General features: G+C 43.3%; 1 protein-coding gene across 1 annotated transcript in view; it reads left to right on the forward strand.

The window, feature by feature from the left end:
* LOC311248090 (voltage-gated potassium channel subunit beta-1-like) overlaps window positions 1–11,851 on the forward strand; it is a gene marked incomplete at its 5' end in the record, with an annotated part of 40,553 nt that extends 28,702 nt beyond the window's left edge. The window contains 7 exons of the mRNA XM_084337963.1: window positions 898–902; window positions 2,380–2,465; window positions 5,787–5,907; window positions 6,687–6,781; window positions 9,847–9,967; window positions 11,373–11,461; window positions 11,738–11,851. Coding sequence (XP_084194089.1) covers window positions 898–902; window positions 2,380–2,465; window positions 5,787–5,907; window positions 6,687–6,781; window positions 9,847–9,967; window positions 11,373–11,461; window positions 11,738–11,827 — 607 coding nt within the window. The 3' untranslated portion in view covers window positions 11,828–11,851. The remainder of the gene's footprint in view (window positions 1–897; window positions 903–2,379; window positions 2,466–5,786; window positions 5,908–6,686; window positions 6,782–9,846; window positions 9,968–11,372; window positions 11,462–11,737) is intronic.
* Window positions 11,852–18,154: the final 6,303 nt, after the last annotated feature.

Consider the following 18,154-nt stretch of genomic DNA (forward strand, 5'->3'; position numbering starts at 1 on the left):
GTCAATCAAAATGTTATAGCTGTCAGGAGCAGGATGAGTCATTGGAATTTGGCACAAACAGTATGGCTACTACATTTATAGAAAGAGCTGAGGACAACTGAGCTGCTTTGAGTATCATCTTCTTCACGTACCTCTCAGTTAGGTATACTGCTTGAAGATCCTGTACAAATCTTGGTTTTCAATCTCGATTTTAACAGAGGCTACATTGATGTAAAATGACACAAAATGATGACTAAAGCCCTTTGATCACTATCCGCCTCAACAGAATCAAACCCATTTCGGATATCCAATCTGCTTCCCTGAAGAGGTGGCATTATCTACTTGGGTTTCCCTGATTGGCCCATCAGTCAGCCTGTCAGATGTCAGTAGTTGTAAAGGATCAGCTAGCTCCTATCCCAGCTCCGGGGGGGTCATCAAAGAGAAGCCGGCTATTCTTGGGCCTTGCTCCACAATGTGGAACGAACTTCCCACCACAGTTAGGACAGCAGAAACCTGACCAATGTTCTGTCGTCGACTAAAAACACACTTCTTCACTCAATATCTGAAATGGGAAAAAAAGAATACTAACCTTTGTGGTCTTTTACTAGTATGCACTCTGCTACTAAATAATCTACCTTGCCTATATTATTACCTACTATGCTAATATGCACTCCAAGTCTGTAGCACTCAAGTTCGACACTGTTTGACGAACAATATCACTGACCCTTAGCTGCCAGAGTTGTACCCTCCCTGCTGACTTGTTGTACAGAACTTGTAAGTCGCTTTGGATAAAAGCGTGAGCTAAATTACTAAATGTAAATGTAGCTCCACAAACAAGTAATGTAACTACAATGTATTTCATTTTAGTGGTTCAAAAACATCCACAGCAACTGTGACAATGTATTTATCACCTGCTAGCACAGGTTAGAATGTTCATCTCCCATAGCAACTGATCACACCACAGCACCACACTCCTACACAGAGCTGCCTCTATGCCTGTACGTCACAGCCTGCAAAACAGCTCTGCCCCAAGTGCCCTATAACTGGACCAAATCCAGACATCAAATTAGTTTGAAAGGAAATGCAGCAATAACTTTGCATCGGGTGCATACAGAGTATCACAAATAACCAAAAATGATGCCTGTCTGAACATTCATGTATTATGCAGTGATATGGTAGCTACTGTACCATAAAGGTAAACAGAATATGTCCGTAAGGAAACCATACCTTTATGGCTGTGCTCATCTTCGTTTCCAAGGACACAGTGAATAGACAAGGCTGCACAGACACCGTGAAATTAAATTATTTGTTAAATAAAATGTGGTTCTTATTTATAAAAGAGACAAAGATATATGGGGGGAACAATAACATCATATTATTTATTCAATATGGGAAATAATATGAGTAAAGGCAGCACCGCTTTACTGCCTCTTTGGGCAGAGATGTTCGTCAGTGGAATTCTCTGCTTTGAAGTGTGCGATTGCGGGCGGCCGGGTAGCGCAGCGGACTAAGCGTCTGTCTACCACCGCAGAGACAGTAGGATCGAATCCAGCTGTGGTGCTTCCGGCTTGGTCGACCGTCCATACTGACACAATTGGCAGTGTCAGCGGGTGGGAAAGCCGGTGGGGTGGGTCCTGGTCGTTGTAACAGCGCCTCCTACAGTTCGGTTGGGGCGCCTGCACAGCGAGGGAAGGATCTGGAGGGAGGTAGTGTGATTCTTCTACACATTACACTCCTCCAGTGAGAGTCCGCGCTGCCAGGTGAAAAGAAGCGGTGGGCTGGCTACACATGTGTCGGAGGAAGCATGTGATAGTCTCCACTCTCCGCCATCCCAGACCGACGGTAGGGGGTAGAGTGCGCAATGACCAGGAAGGGGATTGGGAATTGGCATAACGACTAACATTGGGATGAGAGAAAAACGGAAAAAGAAGGGGGGAAAAGATAATACAAAAAAATTTAAATAAATTAAAAAAAAAAGTGTGTGATTGCGCTGTTCCCATGAATTTGTTTACATCTGAAAGCTTCATGTATTACGATACTAACCTGACATCTTCTGTCAATGAACAGAGAGGGCCACGCCCCCTCGACAAACTGAGAGTTGGCTGTGGTTCTGACTGAATGAACATTATTGTCCTGGTTCTTTAACAACAGATGGGGATGGCTGTGTGTTGTTGACAGAGTATTAGACAGATGCACTGTACTGTGTCTCCTCTGCTTTGGTTTTGTCTCACTGGTGGCAGGGGGGGGGGGGGTATTTTAGATGCTTTGCATTGTGGGATAGTTTTGACTTCAAAACATGGGGGCAGCCATATTTACATGTAATACCGTCCCCCGTTGGTTGATATATTGTTATGGATGGCCGTGTGTTATTGATATGTGTGTGCCTGTGTGTCTCTGCAGAGATCGTGCGGGCCATGACCTACCTGATCAACCAGGGCATGGCCATGTACTGGGGGACGTCCCGCTGGGCCGCCATGGAGATCATGGTGCGTAAAGACCGCTCCTCTCTCGTTTCACAGGGTTACATCGTGACGTTACATGCATTTCATCTTCACAACAACCACCCTTCCCTGGCTATAAATATATACAAATAAAAGGTAAAAACAAGGTCAGCTTCAGCTATTCATTTTATTATTATATATATTATTTTTATTATCATTATTATTATTATTATTATCATTATTTTTATTTATATTTTTCTTATTGTTATTATTATTATTATTATTATTATTATTATTATTATTATTATTATTATTATTATTATTATTATTATTATTATTATTATTATTATTATTATTATTATTAGTAGTAGTATGTACTTTTATTGTTATTATTATTATTATGTATTTTTATTATTATTATCATTATTTATTTATTTGTATTATTATTATTATTATTATTATTATTATTATTATTATTATTATTATTATTATTATTATTATTATTATTATTATTATTATTATTATTATTATTATTATTATTATTATTATATTATTATTATTATTATTATTATTATTATTATTATTGTGTATTTTTGTTTAGAAAAGTTATATATTCATCTGAAGGTTTCAGTTATGGATATGGAGCAACAGGCAGGGGCTGCCTCATGGTGCCAGCGGCGGCACTGAAGTAAAGATGCACAGAGAATGGAGACCATTGTCTGGAGTCAGGGCTGATTAAAATATCTCCTCCTCCTCGCACCGTCCGTCCACACATTCTGACGTCATAAACACCTCGCTAACACCTTTAAGAACAGGCGAGAGGCAGAGAGAAGCGACAGTGATGGCTTAATGCGTGTTGTTCTGGATGTTGAGAGGAGGCTCTTAGAGTAGCAGCTTTTCAAGGAAAGAACAGGAAGGTCCTCTGGCTCATTTCCTTCATTTTCGACTCTGTGTTCCCTCTCTGTGTTCCATCCTCCTCTCAAAAGCACACATACACTTCCTCTCTCCTTCCTTCCTTCCCTCCCTCCTCTCTCTCTCTCTCTCTCTCTCTCTCTCTCTCTCTCTCTCTCTCTCTCTCTCTCTCTCTCTCTCTCTCTCTCTCTCTCTCTCTCTCTCTCTCACAATCAATTCAAAAAGCTTTATTGGCATGACATTTCACAAATGTTGCCAAAGCACAATATATCTCTGCCCTCTAATCATAATCTGTGTTAATTCTCTCTCTCTCTCTCTCTCTCTCTCTCTCTCTCTCTCTCTCTCTCTCTCTCTCTCTCTCTCTCTCTCTCTCTGTGATCATGGTGAAAGTGTCTCAGATGAAAGCCATGTTATCTACAGTAGATACTGGAGGGATAAACAGGGCCTCTCAGAGTATGTGACACAGGACCACACACACACACACACACACACACACACACACACACACACACACACACACACACACACACACACACACACACACACACACACACACACACACACACACACACACACACACACACACACACACACACACACACACACACACACACACACACACACACACACACACACACACACACACACACACACACACACACACACACACACACACACACACACACACACACACACACACACACAGGCGCTGAGGGGAAGAGGACCCTGCAATTTGTGACTTGACTGCCTACAGCATTATTCTTGTGTTGCGCCAAATAGCTTCCCCCCCTACCATTCTCTCCCGGTGACATGTGTTCCACAGCAGGAGGCCTCTGAGATAAGACACAGAGTATGCTAATGCTTAAGGAAGTTAACAAGATATGCTTGCATGTGAGCGTGCGTGTGTGTGCGTGTGTGTGTGCGTGTGCATGTGCATGTGTGTGTGTGTGTGTCCTCCATGTCTTCCAGTCCTTGGAAAATCAAACAAGGACGGAAATAAGAATATTTCTGTCCTTGTTGGTCTGACCTCACTAGGACAAGGGGTTATGGTTAGAGTAAGGTTAGGGTATGTGGTTAGGGAATCAATGTAAGTCTAGGGAATGCACCCACAGAGCATGGACATGTGGCTGTGTGTGTGTGTGTTCCTATATTAATCCCATTGGGGAAAGTGGCATAGCAGCATGGGGGCATATTGTACATTGTACATTGTAATTCTATAGAACATAGAATAGAATAGACTTTATTGTCATTATACAATGTCATATAACGAGATTAGGGACTCGAACTTAAGGTGCTGGTTAAGTTTGAGTCTTGTCTGTCTTGTAGTAATAGTGATACATGGTGCATAACGTAGTAACACGCTGCACCAGAGTCCGTGCAGTGTTTATTATTAAGAGTCCATTCTCAGGTTTACCAGCCGTTAGCTCTCCAGCAATTGGCAGCAGTCCGTGCCCACAGTTGTGGAGCCTGATGGCTACTGCCACGAAGGGCTGGCCGAGGCGGTGTGTGTGTGTGTGTGCGTGTGTGCACGCGTGTGTGTGCGTGCGTGTGTGTGCTTTCCCTGTGGCCCTCCCTCTGTTGAAGGACATATGGAAATAGTGATAAGCAGGTTCATGTATAGATTTGCATATGACGGCATAGTGAGTTGTGTGTTATAGGCCTAGAATGTTGCTTTGGTGATAAATTGTACATATGAATTAATCTCATCTTCTCTCATGTTGATTCTCATTCTCCCTCACTTCCTCCTCTTCTCTATCCTTCTGTATGCTCTCTAGCCACTCTCTTGGTCACTCTTCTCCTCTTGCACTCTCACATTCCTTCTCCCCTACTGGATCTCAAATCCCACCCTCTTTTTTCGATCCTCCAATCACAATTATCGCTTTCCTCTGACAAACAAATTCCTTCTCACGCATCTCTCATACACTCACTTGAAAATATGGCAAATAAAATGTATATATGTTATGGTAAATATACCAGGTTATATGTACAGATGTGAGCGCACGTTTTGTTTTTGGTGAATAATTTGAAACAAATTATTCGAATTTGAGCGAGTGATGTTTTGTGTTAGTGATTTTTGTGTTAGTGTTGACGTCTCCAGAGATTAAGGATAGGGTTAAAGAAACATGCCAACATTATGGGAACTGTGCTTACCGTCTTCTCCAGAGTCAGACAAGAAGATAGATACCAATTTCCTCTCTGTACGTTCAGTAGAAAGCTATCTGGCTGCAAGCTAGCCTAGCTTAGCACAAATTAATGGAAGCGCATACGGTAAGATTATTGGCCCAAAATATTTCACATTTACCAACCTTATGGGGAATGTGGATATATTCCAGGAAATGTGTAAAAGCACTATTATCCCATATGTATAGAAAAGAGGGATAAAGAAAGAAGAGAAAAGAAAGTGGATTATGAATGAAAAGATTATGATCAATAACACCTCCTCTCTCTCTCCAGGAGGCGTACTCAGTGGCCCGGCAGTTCAACCTGATCCCTCCCGTGTGTGAGCAGGCAGAGTACCACCTCTTCCAGAGGGAGAAGGTCGAAGTTCAACTCCCCGAGCTCTACCACAAGATAGGCAAGTTTACAGTCCTGCTACAAGATAGACACGTTTACAGTCACGCTACGAGATAGACACGTTTACAGTCCCGCTACGAGATAGACACATTACAGTCCCGCTACGAGATAGACACGTTTACAGTCCTGCTACGAGATAGACACGTTTACAGTCCTGCTACAAGATAGGCATGTTTATAGGCATGTTTACAGTCCTGCTATAAGTTACAATCAATAATAGGATACCTTCAGTTTCTCTAGAAATGACATGCTAAGTGTTGTTGTTCCTCGTTGAAACCACGGGACGCTGCTTGAGAAATGAACAACTAAACTGTAAAAGGTTAATGTAATCCCTTCAAGGAGCTTGGGCACTAGCAAGACAGGGCTGTTTGACTGTTAACTCAATACTATCTATTAGCTGCCATTCCGATGCTAGCTTGCAGCTGAGGTTTACTAGCCATGATGAGCTAGTGAGGTAGGAAGACGTGTACTGTATCTCTGGGGTCAACTGTAGTACAGGGTATATGCAGCAGATCAGACATACAGACAAGTACAGTACGTAGGTAGACAGATAAAGAAATCAAATTATGATGTATTTCTTATGGAATAATCCACAGGTAGCTACACTTCATTCATTGACAGCTGTACTTCAAGGGCTAACAGTACAAAAACAACATCTCCCATTCATGGGTTTTCACTCTCTCCCTCTCCCTCTTTCTCTCTCTCACTCTCTCTCTCGCCGACTGTCTGAAACCTGTCAAACCCACCTTTCCAAAATGCCTATGGTCACCGTGGCAACAGGCGTGGGGGCGATGACGTGGTCTCCGCTGGCCTGCGGCATCATCAGCGGGAAGTATGAAAATGGTATCCCAGAATCCTCCAGGGCCTCCATGAAGGTAAAGGAACACACATATATGTATGTATGTATGTATGTATGTATATATATATATATATATATAAATCCTGCTCCTTCTGATCTGATAGTATAATGTAGAATTACAGGAAAGATGGGAGAGAGAATGAGAGAGAGAGAGAGAGAGAGAGAGAGAGAGAGAGAGAGAGAGAGAGAGAGAGAGAGAGAGAGAGAGAGAGAGAGAGAGAGAGAGAGAGAGAGAGAGAGAGAGAGAGAGAGGGGGGGTCATGTGACACATGTTGTGTACTGGATTTGAACCCATGATTTCCCAAGCACCAAGCTGCTAGGGAACCTCTGTACTATACTGTATATTCCAAAGTTAAAGGCCTGCATTTATTCACAATGTTTCCTCAAGTACAAGTACGAGTGCTGATCTGGGGTCAGTGACAAGAAACACTACTTTAACCCTTTCTCCGCCAATAACGTCATATGACGGGTTTCAAGTTCATGCGAATTCTGCCAATAACGGCGTACGACGTGATTCTGATCATAATTTCATTTTTTCGCCATGGTATTCATATTTCACTCACGGAGCCTTGTCGGATGCTGTGTGAGCCAGCACAACTCTGCAACGCTTCAATACTGCCACCTGGTGGCTGATCGGCGAGTTGCAACCGGAAGTGGATCTCTTGTGATCCCGGTGCGTCTCCCTATTCCGTCCGGCCACTCGTTTATCGTCGCGGGACTCAATACACACACCGTGGATATGGATCTTTGCCATAACTCAATAATCTACATGATTTGGGCGTGTATTAGTAATATACAAACCGGAAATGGATCGCCTCGATCCCCACCACATAACTGGGATCTGTTTGCTCCACTCTCATTGCCCAATGGTACGAGGAGACTGACGTGAGTTTCAGCGTTTTTGTTTATCATTTTCGATACAAACTGCTCTGATCAATATATCACCCATACTACATAAATCATTTAACGTCGGTCACGGAATTATAAACGACCCCCCCCCCCCCCCTCCGTTTACCCGCGCATGATCAGTCATAACGTTTAGGACCATGTACAGTTGAAATTTTTAATATAGCGTGCATCGGTATCAAACAGTATTTGATAATCTAATATATGCATTTATGTCTATATCTCACGTTCTAGGAAATACTGCAGAAAACGATAAAAACATATTTATACTCTAGATTCGTATGAATGTGTGAATGAAAAAGTAAAACGTTCCTACATCCTGAACGATAGATAATCGATGTTGAATGGGCCATAGTAATGTTAATTTAGCAAAACAAAAGTTATAGCCCTGCAAAGAAGGTGAACATCTCCATAGACTTACAGTACTGGCAGAGAATGGTATAAGATGATCAAAGTGGTGGCAGGGAATGGGTTAAGGTGGTGGTGACGGAGACAATTTCCACCCTACATTGTGAGGAGCGCTTTGAGTGTCCAGAAAAGCGCTGTATATAAATATAATGAATTATTATTATTATTATTATTATTAATTTAAGGTGTGCAGTCTCCACATGTGAGGTAGAATTTTGAGAACTTAATGATATAATGATATGATAAGATTTAAGATTTGTTTATTAACACTATGATCGCCGTGGACGAGTTTACACGTCATTCCTAGCCATGCTCATTCTGCCGAAGACGCCGTAACTCGTCTTTGATGTCAATATTTCAAAAATCTGTCATCGAAATCATATTTCCTTTCCGGAGCCCTGAGACACACTGCAAAGCTCCACTCAACTCTCTAGCGGTTCAAGAGCGCCATCTGGTGGCCGGTAGTGCTCATACATATGTGGTCCGGGCACTCGCTATCGTTAGAGAGACTCCGTCTTGATACAGTGGACATCGATCGGTGCAAATAACTCGAAAAAACAACATGATTTGGACGTATATACTATTATACAACCTGGAAATGGATCGGGCATTTCTCCATCCCATAATAGAAAAAATTCTGTTCCACGCTCATCTGCCAGCGGCGCGAGGAAGCCACAGTAAGATTCAGCGTTATATTCTAACGTGTTCCATATAAACTGCTATGATGAACATATGACCCACTCTGGATGAATCATCTAACGCTGCCCACGGAATTATAAACGATCCCCCGCCCATCCGGTCATCATCAGATGATATGTAGTAACTCCTAGAAGCACATCCAGTTGAAATTTTTTATCTTGCACAGATTCCTACCAAACTGTATTTGATCATCAATATAATACATTTAGGGCTATAAATCACGTTCTGAAGAAAGCTGCAGAAAACTATAAAAACATACTTATACTTTAGACCATATTTTAGTATGAATATGTGAATGAAAAAGTTTAACGTTGCTACACCCTGAACAATACATATAGGACATTGAATGGGCCATAATAATGGCAATTTAGCAATAGAATTTAAAAAGTTATAGCCCTGCAAAGAAGGGGAACTTCTCCATAGACAAATAGAGATGGCGAGGGATGGTAAATTATGAATTTAACCCATGGCGATCAAAGTGTTAAGGACAATGCAAATTAATGAACATCATTTACATGAGTGTATGCATAACATCACAGCATGATAAGGACGTAAATATGCCGGGAATAGCACAGGGCTAATTTCTACCCGTAGTCCTAACATAAAACAAACACAAAACGGACCTTACAACGTTCATTCATAAAAACTGACATCACTGACATGACCACACTAACATGACATTCAGTCAGTACAACATCACTAACATCCCTAATGAGTGCATATTTGGCTGTCTAACAGCCATTTCCTGAGTTGGCCCGACAGGTTGGTACAGTCCCTTAAGGGGACCGGAGGGCTGTTCCATGTTCCACTTCCCTTTATCGATAGAACATTTTTGCTGAAGGCGGTCTTTCTAAAATGGACCTCACAATCCCCTCTGGATTGTAGCAACTGCTACTGTAGCTAGCTATGGAGTTCTAGGAGTCCAAAGTAGAATAATAATACCTGTACGGGCTGTTACAGGCTGTTTGTCTAACTTTTTGACTTTTCACTCCTTATTTCTCCCTCCATCCATCTCTCTCCCTTCCTGTCCCTTCCTCCACCCCCCCCCCCCCCCCCTGCCCCCTCCAGTCGTACCAGTGGTTAAAGGAGAAGATAGTGAGTGAGGACGGTAGGAAGCAGCAGGCCAAGTTGAAGGAGCTCACACACATCTCTGAGAAGCTGGGCTGCACACTGCCCCAACTGGCTGTGGGTAAGAGAGACACACACACACACACACACGCACACACACAATACACACACGCAGGGGCGTAGCTGTAGATTCTGGGCCCCATGAAGGAATGTATTTGTGGGCCCCCAATGAATGCGTGCGCGCGTTAGTGAATGGACCAATGCAATAGTCTACCAAAGAACCTTGAGTCGCACTAGGCTGGGAACAACCCTGGGTCAAGTGATAGTAAACTGGACTGGACGAACAACATCGAGGCCCTACAAGAAGGGACAGAGCAGACTGTTCTTCCTGAGAGGGCTCAGGTCTTTTAATGTCTGCAGCAAACTGCTGCAGATGTTCTACCAGTCTGTGGTTGCTGGTGCCCTCTTCTTCGCTGTGGTATGCTGGGGGGGCAACACCAACACAGACAAAATAAACAAACTGGTCAAAAAAGCAAGCTCTGTGGTGGGAGCGGACCTGGACAGTCTGAATCACATTTATTTTCTCTTTTTTTTCTACCATAGACAGATCTTTTTCAAGTTCCAAGTTTTAATACTCTTATCAACATGCGAGTCAACAAATGCTTGCTTTATGCAGCCATTTAACACAAAAGGATGACATCAAATTGCAGATTGCATCAAATTCAAAACAGAGTGATGCACAAAATAACTTAAAAGAAAATAATTATTTAAAACAATGAATAAAGTGTGCATGAAATAATAGGGGAAAGAAAACGTTAGGAACTTGTTACATTCACCCACACAAGGGCTGAGTAATCACACACCCCCCCCCCCTCTCTCTCTCTCTCTCTCTCTCTCTCTCACACACACTCTCCCAGCTCTCTTTCTCTCTTGCCCCTTCCTCATCTCTCTCACCCCCCATCTCTCTATATATCTCTCTCACACACACACACACACACACACACACACACACACACACACACACACACACACACACACACACACACACACACACACACACACTTCAGAAACAAACATAGTATCAATGAGAGCATCAATAATACACCTGAGTGATTCCAGTGCTGGGCCCTTGGAATCATCCTAAGCCCCCCCCCCCCCCCCCCCCCCCCAGCTAGCCCCTGCACACACGTCCAATATTGTATTCTAACTTTAGTGAATGGATAAGCCAGCAATAATGATGAAAGTGCACCACCCAGTGGTTTTATCATGCAGCGTTTAGATATGGTGCGGTCACTTCAGTTCACTTCAATGAAGGTTAGGTGAATTTGTGGTATTCTGACACGTCATGGCTTTCCTACCAATATGGCACATAAGCACATAAGCACAGATCATGGTTGTCATTTAATCACACTTACTTGTTATTTGATTACAAATCACCTTGTATGCCAACCAAAATGTTACTATGGATAACCCCCCCCCCCCCTCTCTCTCTCTCTCTCTCTCTCTCTCTCTCTCTCTCTCTCCAGCGTGGTGCTTAAGGAATGAGGGAGTGAGTTCAGTGCTCCTGGGGACCTCCAACCCTGAGCAGCTCACTGAGAACCTTGGGGCCATACAGGTAACAACACGCACACATACACACACACACTCGCTCACACACACACACACACATACACACACACACTCGCTCACACACATACACACACACACTCGCTCTCACACACACACACACACACACACACACACACACACACACACACACACACACACACACATATTTTAGTTGGGTAATTTTGGGGAGTATGTACATAGAATATTAAGGCAAACCTTGTAACACACACTTACCCCCCTCCTTACCTCTACCCCTCCTCCTCTCTCTCTCTCTCTCCCCCAGGTTCTTCCTAAGATGACGTCTCACGTGGCATCAGACATAGATCACATACTGGGCAACAGGCCGTACAGTAAGAAAGACTACCGCTCCTAAACCAGGACAGCCTTTACCTATCTATCTACCTACCTACCGACCGACCGACCGACCGACCGACCGACCGACCTACCTACCTACCAGCCACCGTGAACCCCCCCACCCCCCACTCCTCAGCCTGGCCTCGTTCAGCCCCGCTAGGCCTAACCTATAGTCTCCATCAAGACCAACCCTGCTCAGTTCACCCAGTTGAAAAGATAACAGCGGCACGATATATTTTACGATATCTTTGGCTACATGAGTGTAAACCGCTGTGTTGACTATTACATACATGACACATACTTGCATCATGCATCTCCGGTGGTACAATGAACGACTTGCACAGGCGCACGTCTGTAGAGGCGTAATCCATCATCACAAAAACTAGGAATAGAGTGAATATACCAGCACTGTCTTCATGATGATGCTTATGCTTGTCTTTTCTAGCGGTACACACTGTGGTCTGACCCTGGTGGTGGGTCAGAGGTAAAGCGACGCCAGTGTGTTATCCTGTTAACTGGGCTCGTGCAGTTGATCCGGTGGTGTGGTGGAGGGTATAGGCAAACAGAGAGAACACCTACCTCTTTCCAGTCTAATGACCAGTAGAAAATACTCACATAGTATTCCATAACCTCCCTTTTGCAGACATCTTGGTCGACGAACAACAGGTGATTGTAATCAGATAAAAGGTGATCGTCGTTAAATGATAACCGTGGCCCGGTGAGTCGTGGTCGCGCCATATAGGTAGGAAAGGTATGACCCATGAGAATACGATGAATATTCCCTCCTGTCGTTCATACTACTCACTTCAGCCTAGCATAGACTTACCTAAACTAGATCAGACTAACCCTGCGCAGCTCATCATAGATGTACCTAAACTAGATTGGACTAACCCTGTTCAGGTCTATCTAGTTCAGCTCAACTCTGACTAGCTCATTTGAACCTAATCCAGTCCATCCTGGCCTACATAAACTAGTCACAGTCTAACCAACCCAATCGCAACTCAGCTCAGATATCTTTTTTCAAAATGTGCATATACAGTACCTGCTTTCTGAAAGAATTATGACTGAATTCTTGGAGCCTCATGTTTTATTTCATCTACAGCATGAACTTAGGATCATCTTTTCACATTATGCACAAATTCGATGAAATGTATGACTAAAGCCGTCACCTTACACCCATAAAAGTGTCTCAGCCGAGCATGGTGAGATTCAGTTCCTGCATCATAAATTCCCTACCATCATCAATTGGTGCGTCTCTTATTTGACATTGCACTGTGCTATAGAAGAAAAACGCAGGAGGCTTTATTTTATCATCCTAAATCACCTCCCTCCCCTTTCAGAAGTGCACGCTCATCAAGTCCAGAGCTGGCCTAGAGACAGTAATATGTTCACAATAAACTGGAAGTCATATTTGTTATATTGCATATGTAAATGAGGGCCCAGAATGGCTTTACTGAACCCAGTCCATCTATCCCCGAGCGTCAGATTAGTATTATTGTCCAATAAACTGAGACTTGAGAATATTAACCAATAGATGCATGTGTCTCCCTGTCTCTTGTGTGTCTCAGTTCTCTAGTAAAGGAACATCAGGCAGGTTATAATGATATAAACAGCAAGCTTGTAATAAGTCCTCTACACCCAATCTCTACACCCAATCTCTACACCCAATCAGCTGACAGTCCCCCCCCCCCCTCCCCCCCCAATATTGTGAGTTTCATTGGGCTGTTTGCAAAAGGGGGAGAATGAAGCATGTTGCCCCCTTATGGCCCTATGAGGAACTGCAACCTCGCTTAGACCAATTCACCCCCTGAAAAGACTGTTTTCCTTTTCGATTTGCATCCAATAAAGAGACACTCGTCTCCGCTCTTGCCTGTGAACTGAATATACACTGTTGATTGCTGGTGTGAACAATGGAAATATAGAATAGTTAGTAAATCGATATAGTGAACTGAACTGGTGACCGACTCCCCAAGATCGTTTGGTTATCATACCTGCAGGAATGGCTTTTTATACTCGTATAGAGAGAGAAAGAGAGAGAGAGAGAAACATTGCAGTATGTATTCTAGAGTAGTGAATGAATATTACTTTTACGTTGGTATTCGAGGATATTTTTGTTGGGTGATTTGGGGGAGTATGTACATAGAATATTAAGGCAAACCTTGTAACATAAGCAAAACCGACCTCAAGCCTCTTTTCTTGCATATGAAAACTACAGTGTATGACTAATATATAAATAAAGTGTAAATAGTGTCCAGTGGTTCCTCTTCAGCAGTACCAATGTATCCATTGCAGTGTTTTGACTCCGTTCCTCAACCCTGGCCTCCTCCGGTCCCGTCGTCACCTCCAGGAGGGTCAATTCGTAGCTCAGCCGAGCTGCAAAAAGTTGAAAAGAACGATTGATTTTCTTCTGTTTTTCTGGAATCGTAAAGTCAGTTGACGTTGACAAAAAAGCTGTGCTAATTGAGACATAGTTCAATGGTAATGGACTTCATTTAGAGGATAAATGTATTTCGCCATGATAGGAAGAAGAAGAAAAAAAAATTATCCAACCTGTTGGTCAGGTCATTATTGTTGTTGTTTTTACATGTAGACCTAGAGCCATAGCAGAGATCAATATGATAGAGATGTGGGCCATATTCCAAACAGATTACTATCCTGACTTGATCTCAGGCACACTTGTTGACTTACAGTACGCACTTAGCCTAGGAACGTAACGTAATCAAGACCACCTTGGCTCCATCGTAAGTCAAAGGTACAGATCCGGTAACGTCCCGTGGGATCGTTGCCTTTGCGGTTGACATTACTCCGTTTTAAACAGTTCAGCCAAGGTTCAGTCAGGTTCATTTCAGGCCATTTGGATTCGGTTAACTTTATCGTTGCTCCTGAATACAAAATGATTTCCAGGGAACTGTTGTGTAAAAGTCAACAAAGTGCTTTGTGATATCAGTCGGTAATCGTATTGGAACGTGGCCCTCCTGTATGTGTATGTAGACGTCCACCCTACAGAGTGCCTTGACTTGAACCCTGATGGGTCAGATTGTTGGGACATTACCCCAAACTACAACAACAAAGCCATGTGGCGGGAAATAGATAGAGATAATGTCAAGTAGGCTGTATAGGAAATGAGCCAAGAGAATAAACCAGTATTTTACACAAAGTCAAAGTGAGGGACACAACTCCTTGAAATGGAACGCAGATCATCCCCCGTGATTCCAGCGAACTGTGTGGCATCGGCTTAGTTCCATCTTGGCCTCTTCCTTCACCTCTTCAGGATGAGCTGGATTTCCCAAAAGCCCCTTAACAGCATGCGGTTCTGTGTCCCAAATAGGGAAAACACAGCCTCAATGGTGTGTTGGATCTATGCCAGCAACAAATATGATATATTTATTTATTAGCCTTTTATGGCACATACGTGTTTGTGATGTTTTTATGGTCGTCTAAACAGGTCCAAAAACAACCACAGAATATGATTTTCACGGCTCAGACGAGCATGAAAAGATCCGTCAGATTGTAAAAGACAGGCTCTTTGAGGCTTTGTCCCCCATTTTTTTTATTGAAAATGGGGGACCCTGATGTAAACAAGATGAAAGACTTTCTGGTCTGCATCCCCTTAACAATTGTGTGTATTGAGCCGTACTGTATTGTACCCATTCTGCAACTGTTAATACAAATTTCAATCAATCTGTCTGGCGGCAGCCGACATGTGAACGTGTCCTCTAGGAAACCGGGCGTTGGATGTTTACGTGTCGTGTTGGAAGGACAGTATGAATGTAAACAACGGCTGGTCTTTCTCATGGCGGTGCTGCTGAGACGACTAGGCGTTTCGGTGCAGACGGGCCACGACACTCCCGATAGAAAATAACGGTCAAGACGTTTGAAATGTTCCGGGGTGGTTAAAGCAAGAAATGTTGCCCAGTGTATCACTGCTTTTGGTCTTCACAAAGTTACCATGAAGAATAAATAGGTCACCCAGTCTAAAGGAAGAGACTAAGGGCCAAGATGGAACCAAGCTGGTAGAATTTGGACTAGTCACCTGAGAGCTCTCCTCCCTGTTCCTCCATGTAAACCACTGTCATATATTCTACGAAATGACTCGCAAGCGTTGTTTCCTGAAGTATATTACGTTGTAGGTGGAAGTTATAGCATTTATTCGTTGCTTTGTTTTATTTCTTCCAGTTTGAAGGTTGTGATGTTGGAAACATGTGTATTTATATCCGTAATGTGTCCATTTCCTCATGTTCTGAAAGCCCCTACCTCTTTGTAAATAACATCCGTGTTGCAGCTTGATTAAATAAACGCATAACGCCAACGGACGTGTTTGACTTTTTCTTGTTTCCCAGTGAAAATAACTTTGCTTTTTTTTTTGTAGATTGAACACATTTTGGTTGACCTTGGATCTGCCTGATTAAGGTCTCCGATTTCACCATGGCATAAATCGATTCCAGGCACGCACACAGAAAAGGGAATACAGGAATGTAGTACGATCTCCCCCCAAACTCACCTTTATGTTTATAAAAGTTTACTCTGGTCTTTAGGCTGACGCAAATCTTTGACAGAAATCCATAGTATAGATTCTAGGAAGGAGTATCAGATAAATGAAAGCAGGCTATTCTGTGCTCGTTCCAACTTCCCACCAGTCAGGACAGCTAAAACCCACACCAATTATCTGCCATAGACTAAAAACACACTTCTTCAATCAATATCTGAAATTGAAAGAAAAAAATACTAGCCTTCATACTGTCTTTTACTATTATGCACTCTGCTAGGAAGGAATCGTCCTTGCCTATATTACTACCCACTATGTGAATATGTCTATACTACTATGCACTCAAGTCTGTGGCACTCAAGTTCTACACGGTTTGATGAACAATACCACTTACCCTTAGTTGCCAGAGTTGTACCCTTCCTGTTGACTTGATGTACAGAACTTTGGATAAAAGAGTCAGCTAAAAGACTAAATGCAAATGCAAGTCACGTGAAAGAGGGGTATTTTTGTAAAAGAAAAAATATAATACTATTATTTTTCTCCCCATTTTTAAATTTGTTCTCCCATCCCAATTTCGTATTTCCAATTCTCCCCTCCCCTGTCTTGAACGTTGCTAGACTATGCCTCCCACTGGTCGGCTGTACCGGTACACGAGGAGGCAGCCTGTCACATCTTTTCACCGCAACAGCTCGAACTCTGTGGCGAGGAGTAACGCGTGGGAGGCTCACGCTGCCCCCGATACTTCCTGTTTCCGCCGTACCGGCATCACCAAACCGACCTGTAGGAGTCGCTGTCCACAACGTCCAATCCCCACCCACAGGCTTTCCCACCCTCTAACACTTGCCATTTGTGTTAGTATGACGGCCGGCCAAGCCGGTAGCAACGCAGAGAGCTGGGCTCGATACCAGCATCTCCTGCGTTAGTGGCGAGCGCCTTGCCCACTGCGCCACTCAGCCGCCAATATAATACTATTCTGAAGGGGATCTTTGATTACTGGAGTCACTCTGGGAAATTATCAGAGTTCATAGTTTACTCTTCTTTTTATGTTACAACTGGACCACAGACTGAACATTTACATTTAGTCATTTAGCTGACGCTTTTATCTAAAGTGACTTACAAGTTCTGTACAACAGGTCAGCAGGAAGGGTATAACTCTTTCAACTGAGTGACAATGTTAGTCAACCAGTGCTGAAACTTGAGTGCTGCAGTGTTGAGTGCTTGGTAGTAAAGAAGACATGTTAGTATAGTAGGAAGAGTGCATGATAGTACAAGACAGTAAGAAGGCTAGTGTTTAAAAAAATAAATAATAATTTAATTAATTTTAGATATTGATTGAATCATGGCGGTCAGGTGGCGTAGCAGAGATGGCGCTCGTCACCAATGCAGGAGACGCTGGGTTCGAGCCCAGCTCTCGGCGTTGCTACCAGCTAGGCTGGCCGTCCATACTAATACAATTGGCAGTATTAGGGGGTGGGAATCTGGCGTTGTGGACAGCGACGCCTACAGGTCAGGTCTCTGCGCTTGCTCAGCGGGGCAGGACTTGGTGGAGATAGCGTGCCCTCCCACGCGTTACACTCCACCAATGAGTCCTCGCTGCCAAGTGGAAAAAGCGCCACTGGCTTGACGGCGCACGTCTCGGAGGAAGCATGCGTTCGACATCAGGACACCATTGTACTGACTCGTGGGAGAACATGCGTACAACAACCAGGTAGGGGAGGGGGGGAATTGGCACAACGACTAAATTGGGACGGGGAGAAAATCAGAGAAAAAGAAGGTAAAAAATATATATATTGATTGAATAGATCGAATATCTGAATATTCCTATCGACTAGATAGGAACAGAACAACAGAGTCGAGAGC

This window comes from Notolepis coatsorum (assembly GCF_963971535.1).
Source record: "Notolepis coatsorum genome assembly, chromosome: 1".
NCBI classification, from domain to species: domain Eukaryota; kingdom Metazoa; phylum Chordata; class Actinopteri; order Aulopiformes; family Paralepididae; genus Notolepis; species Notolepis coatsorum.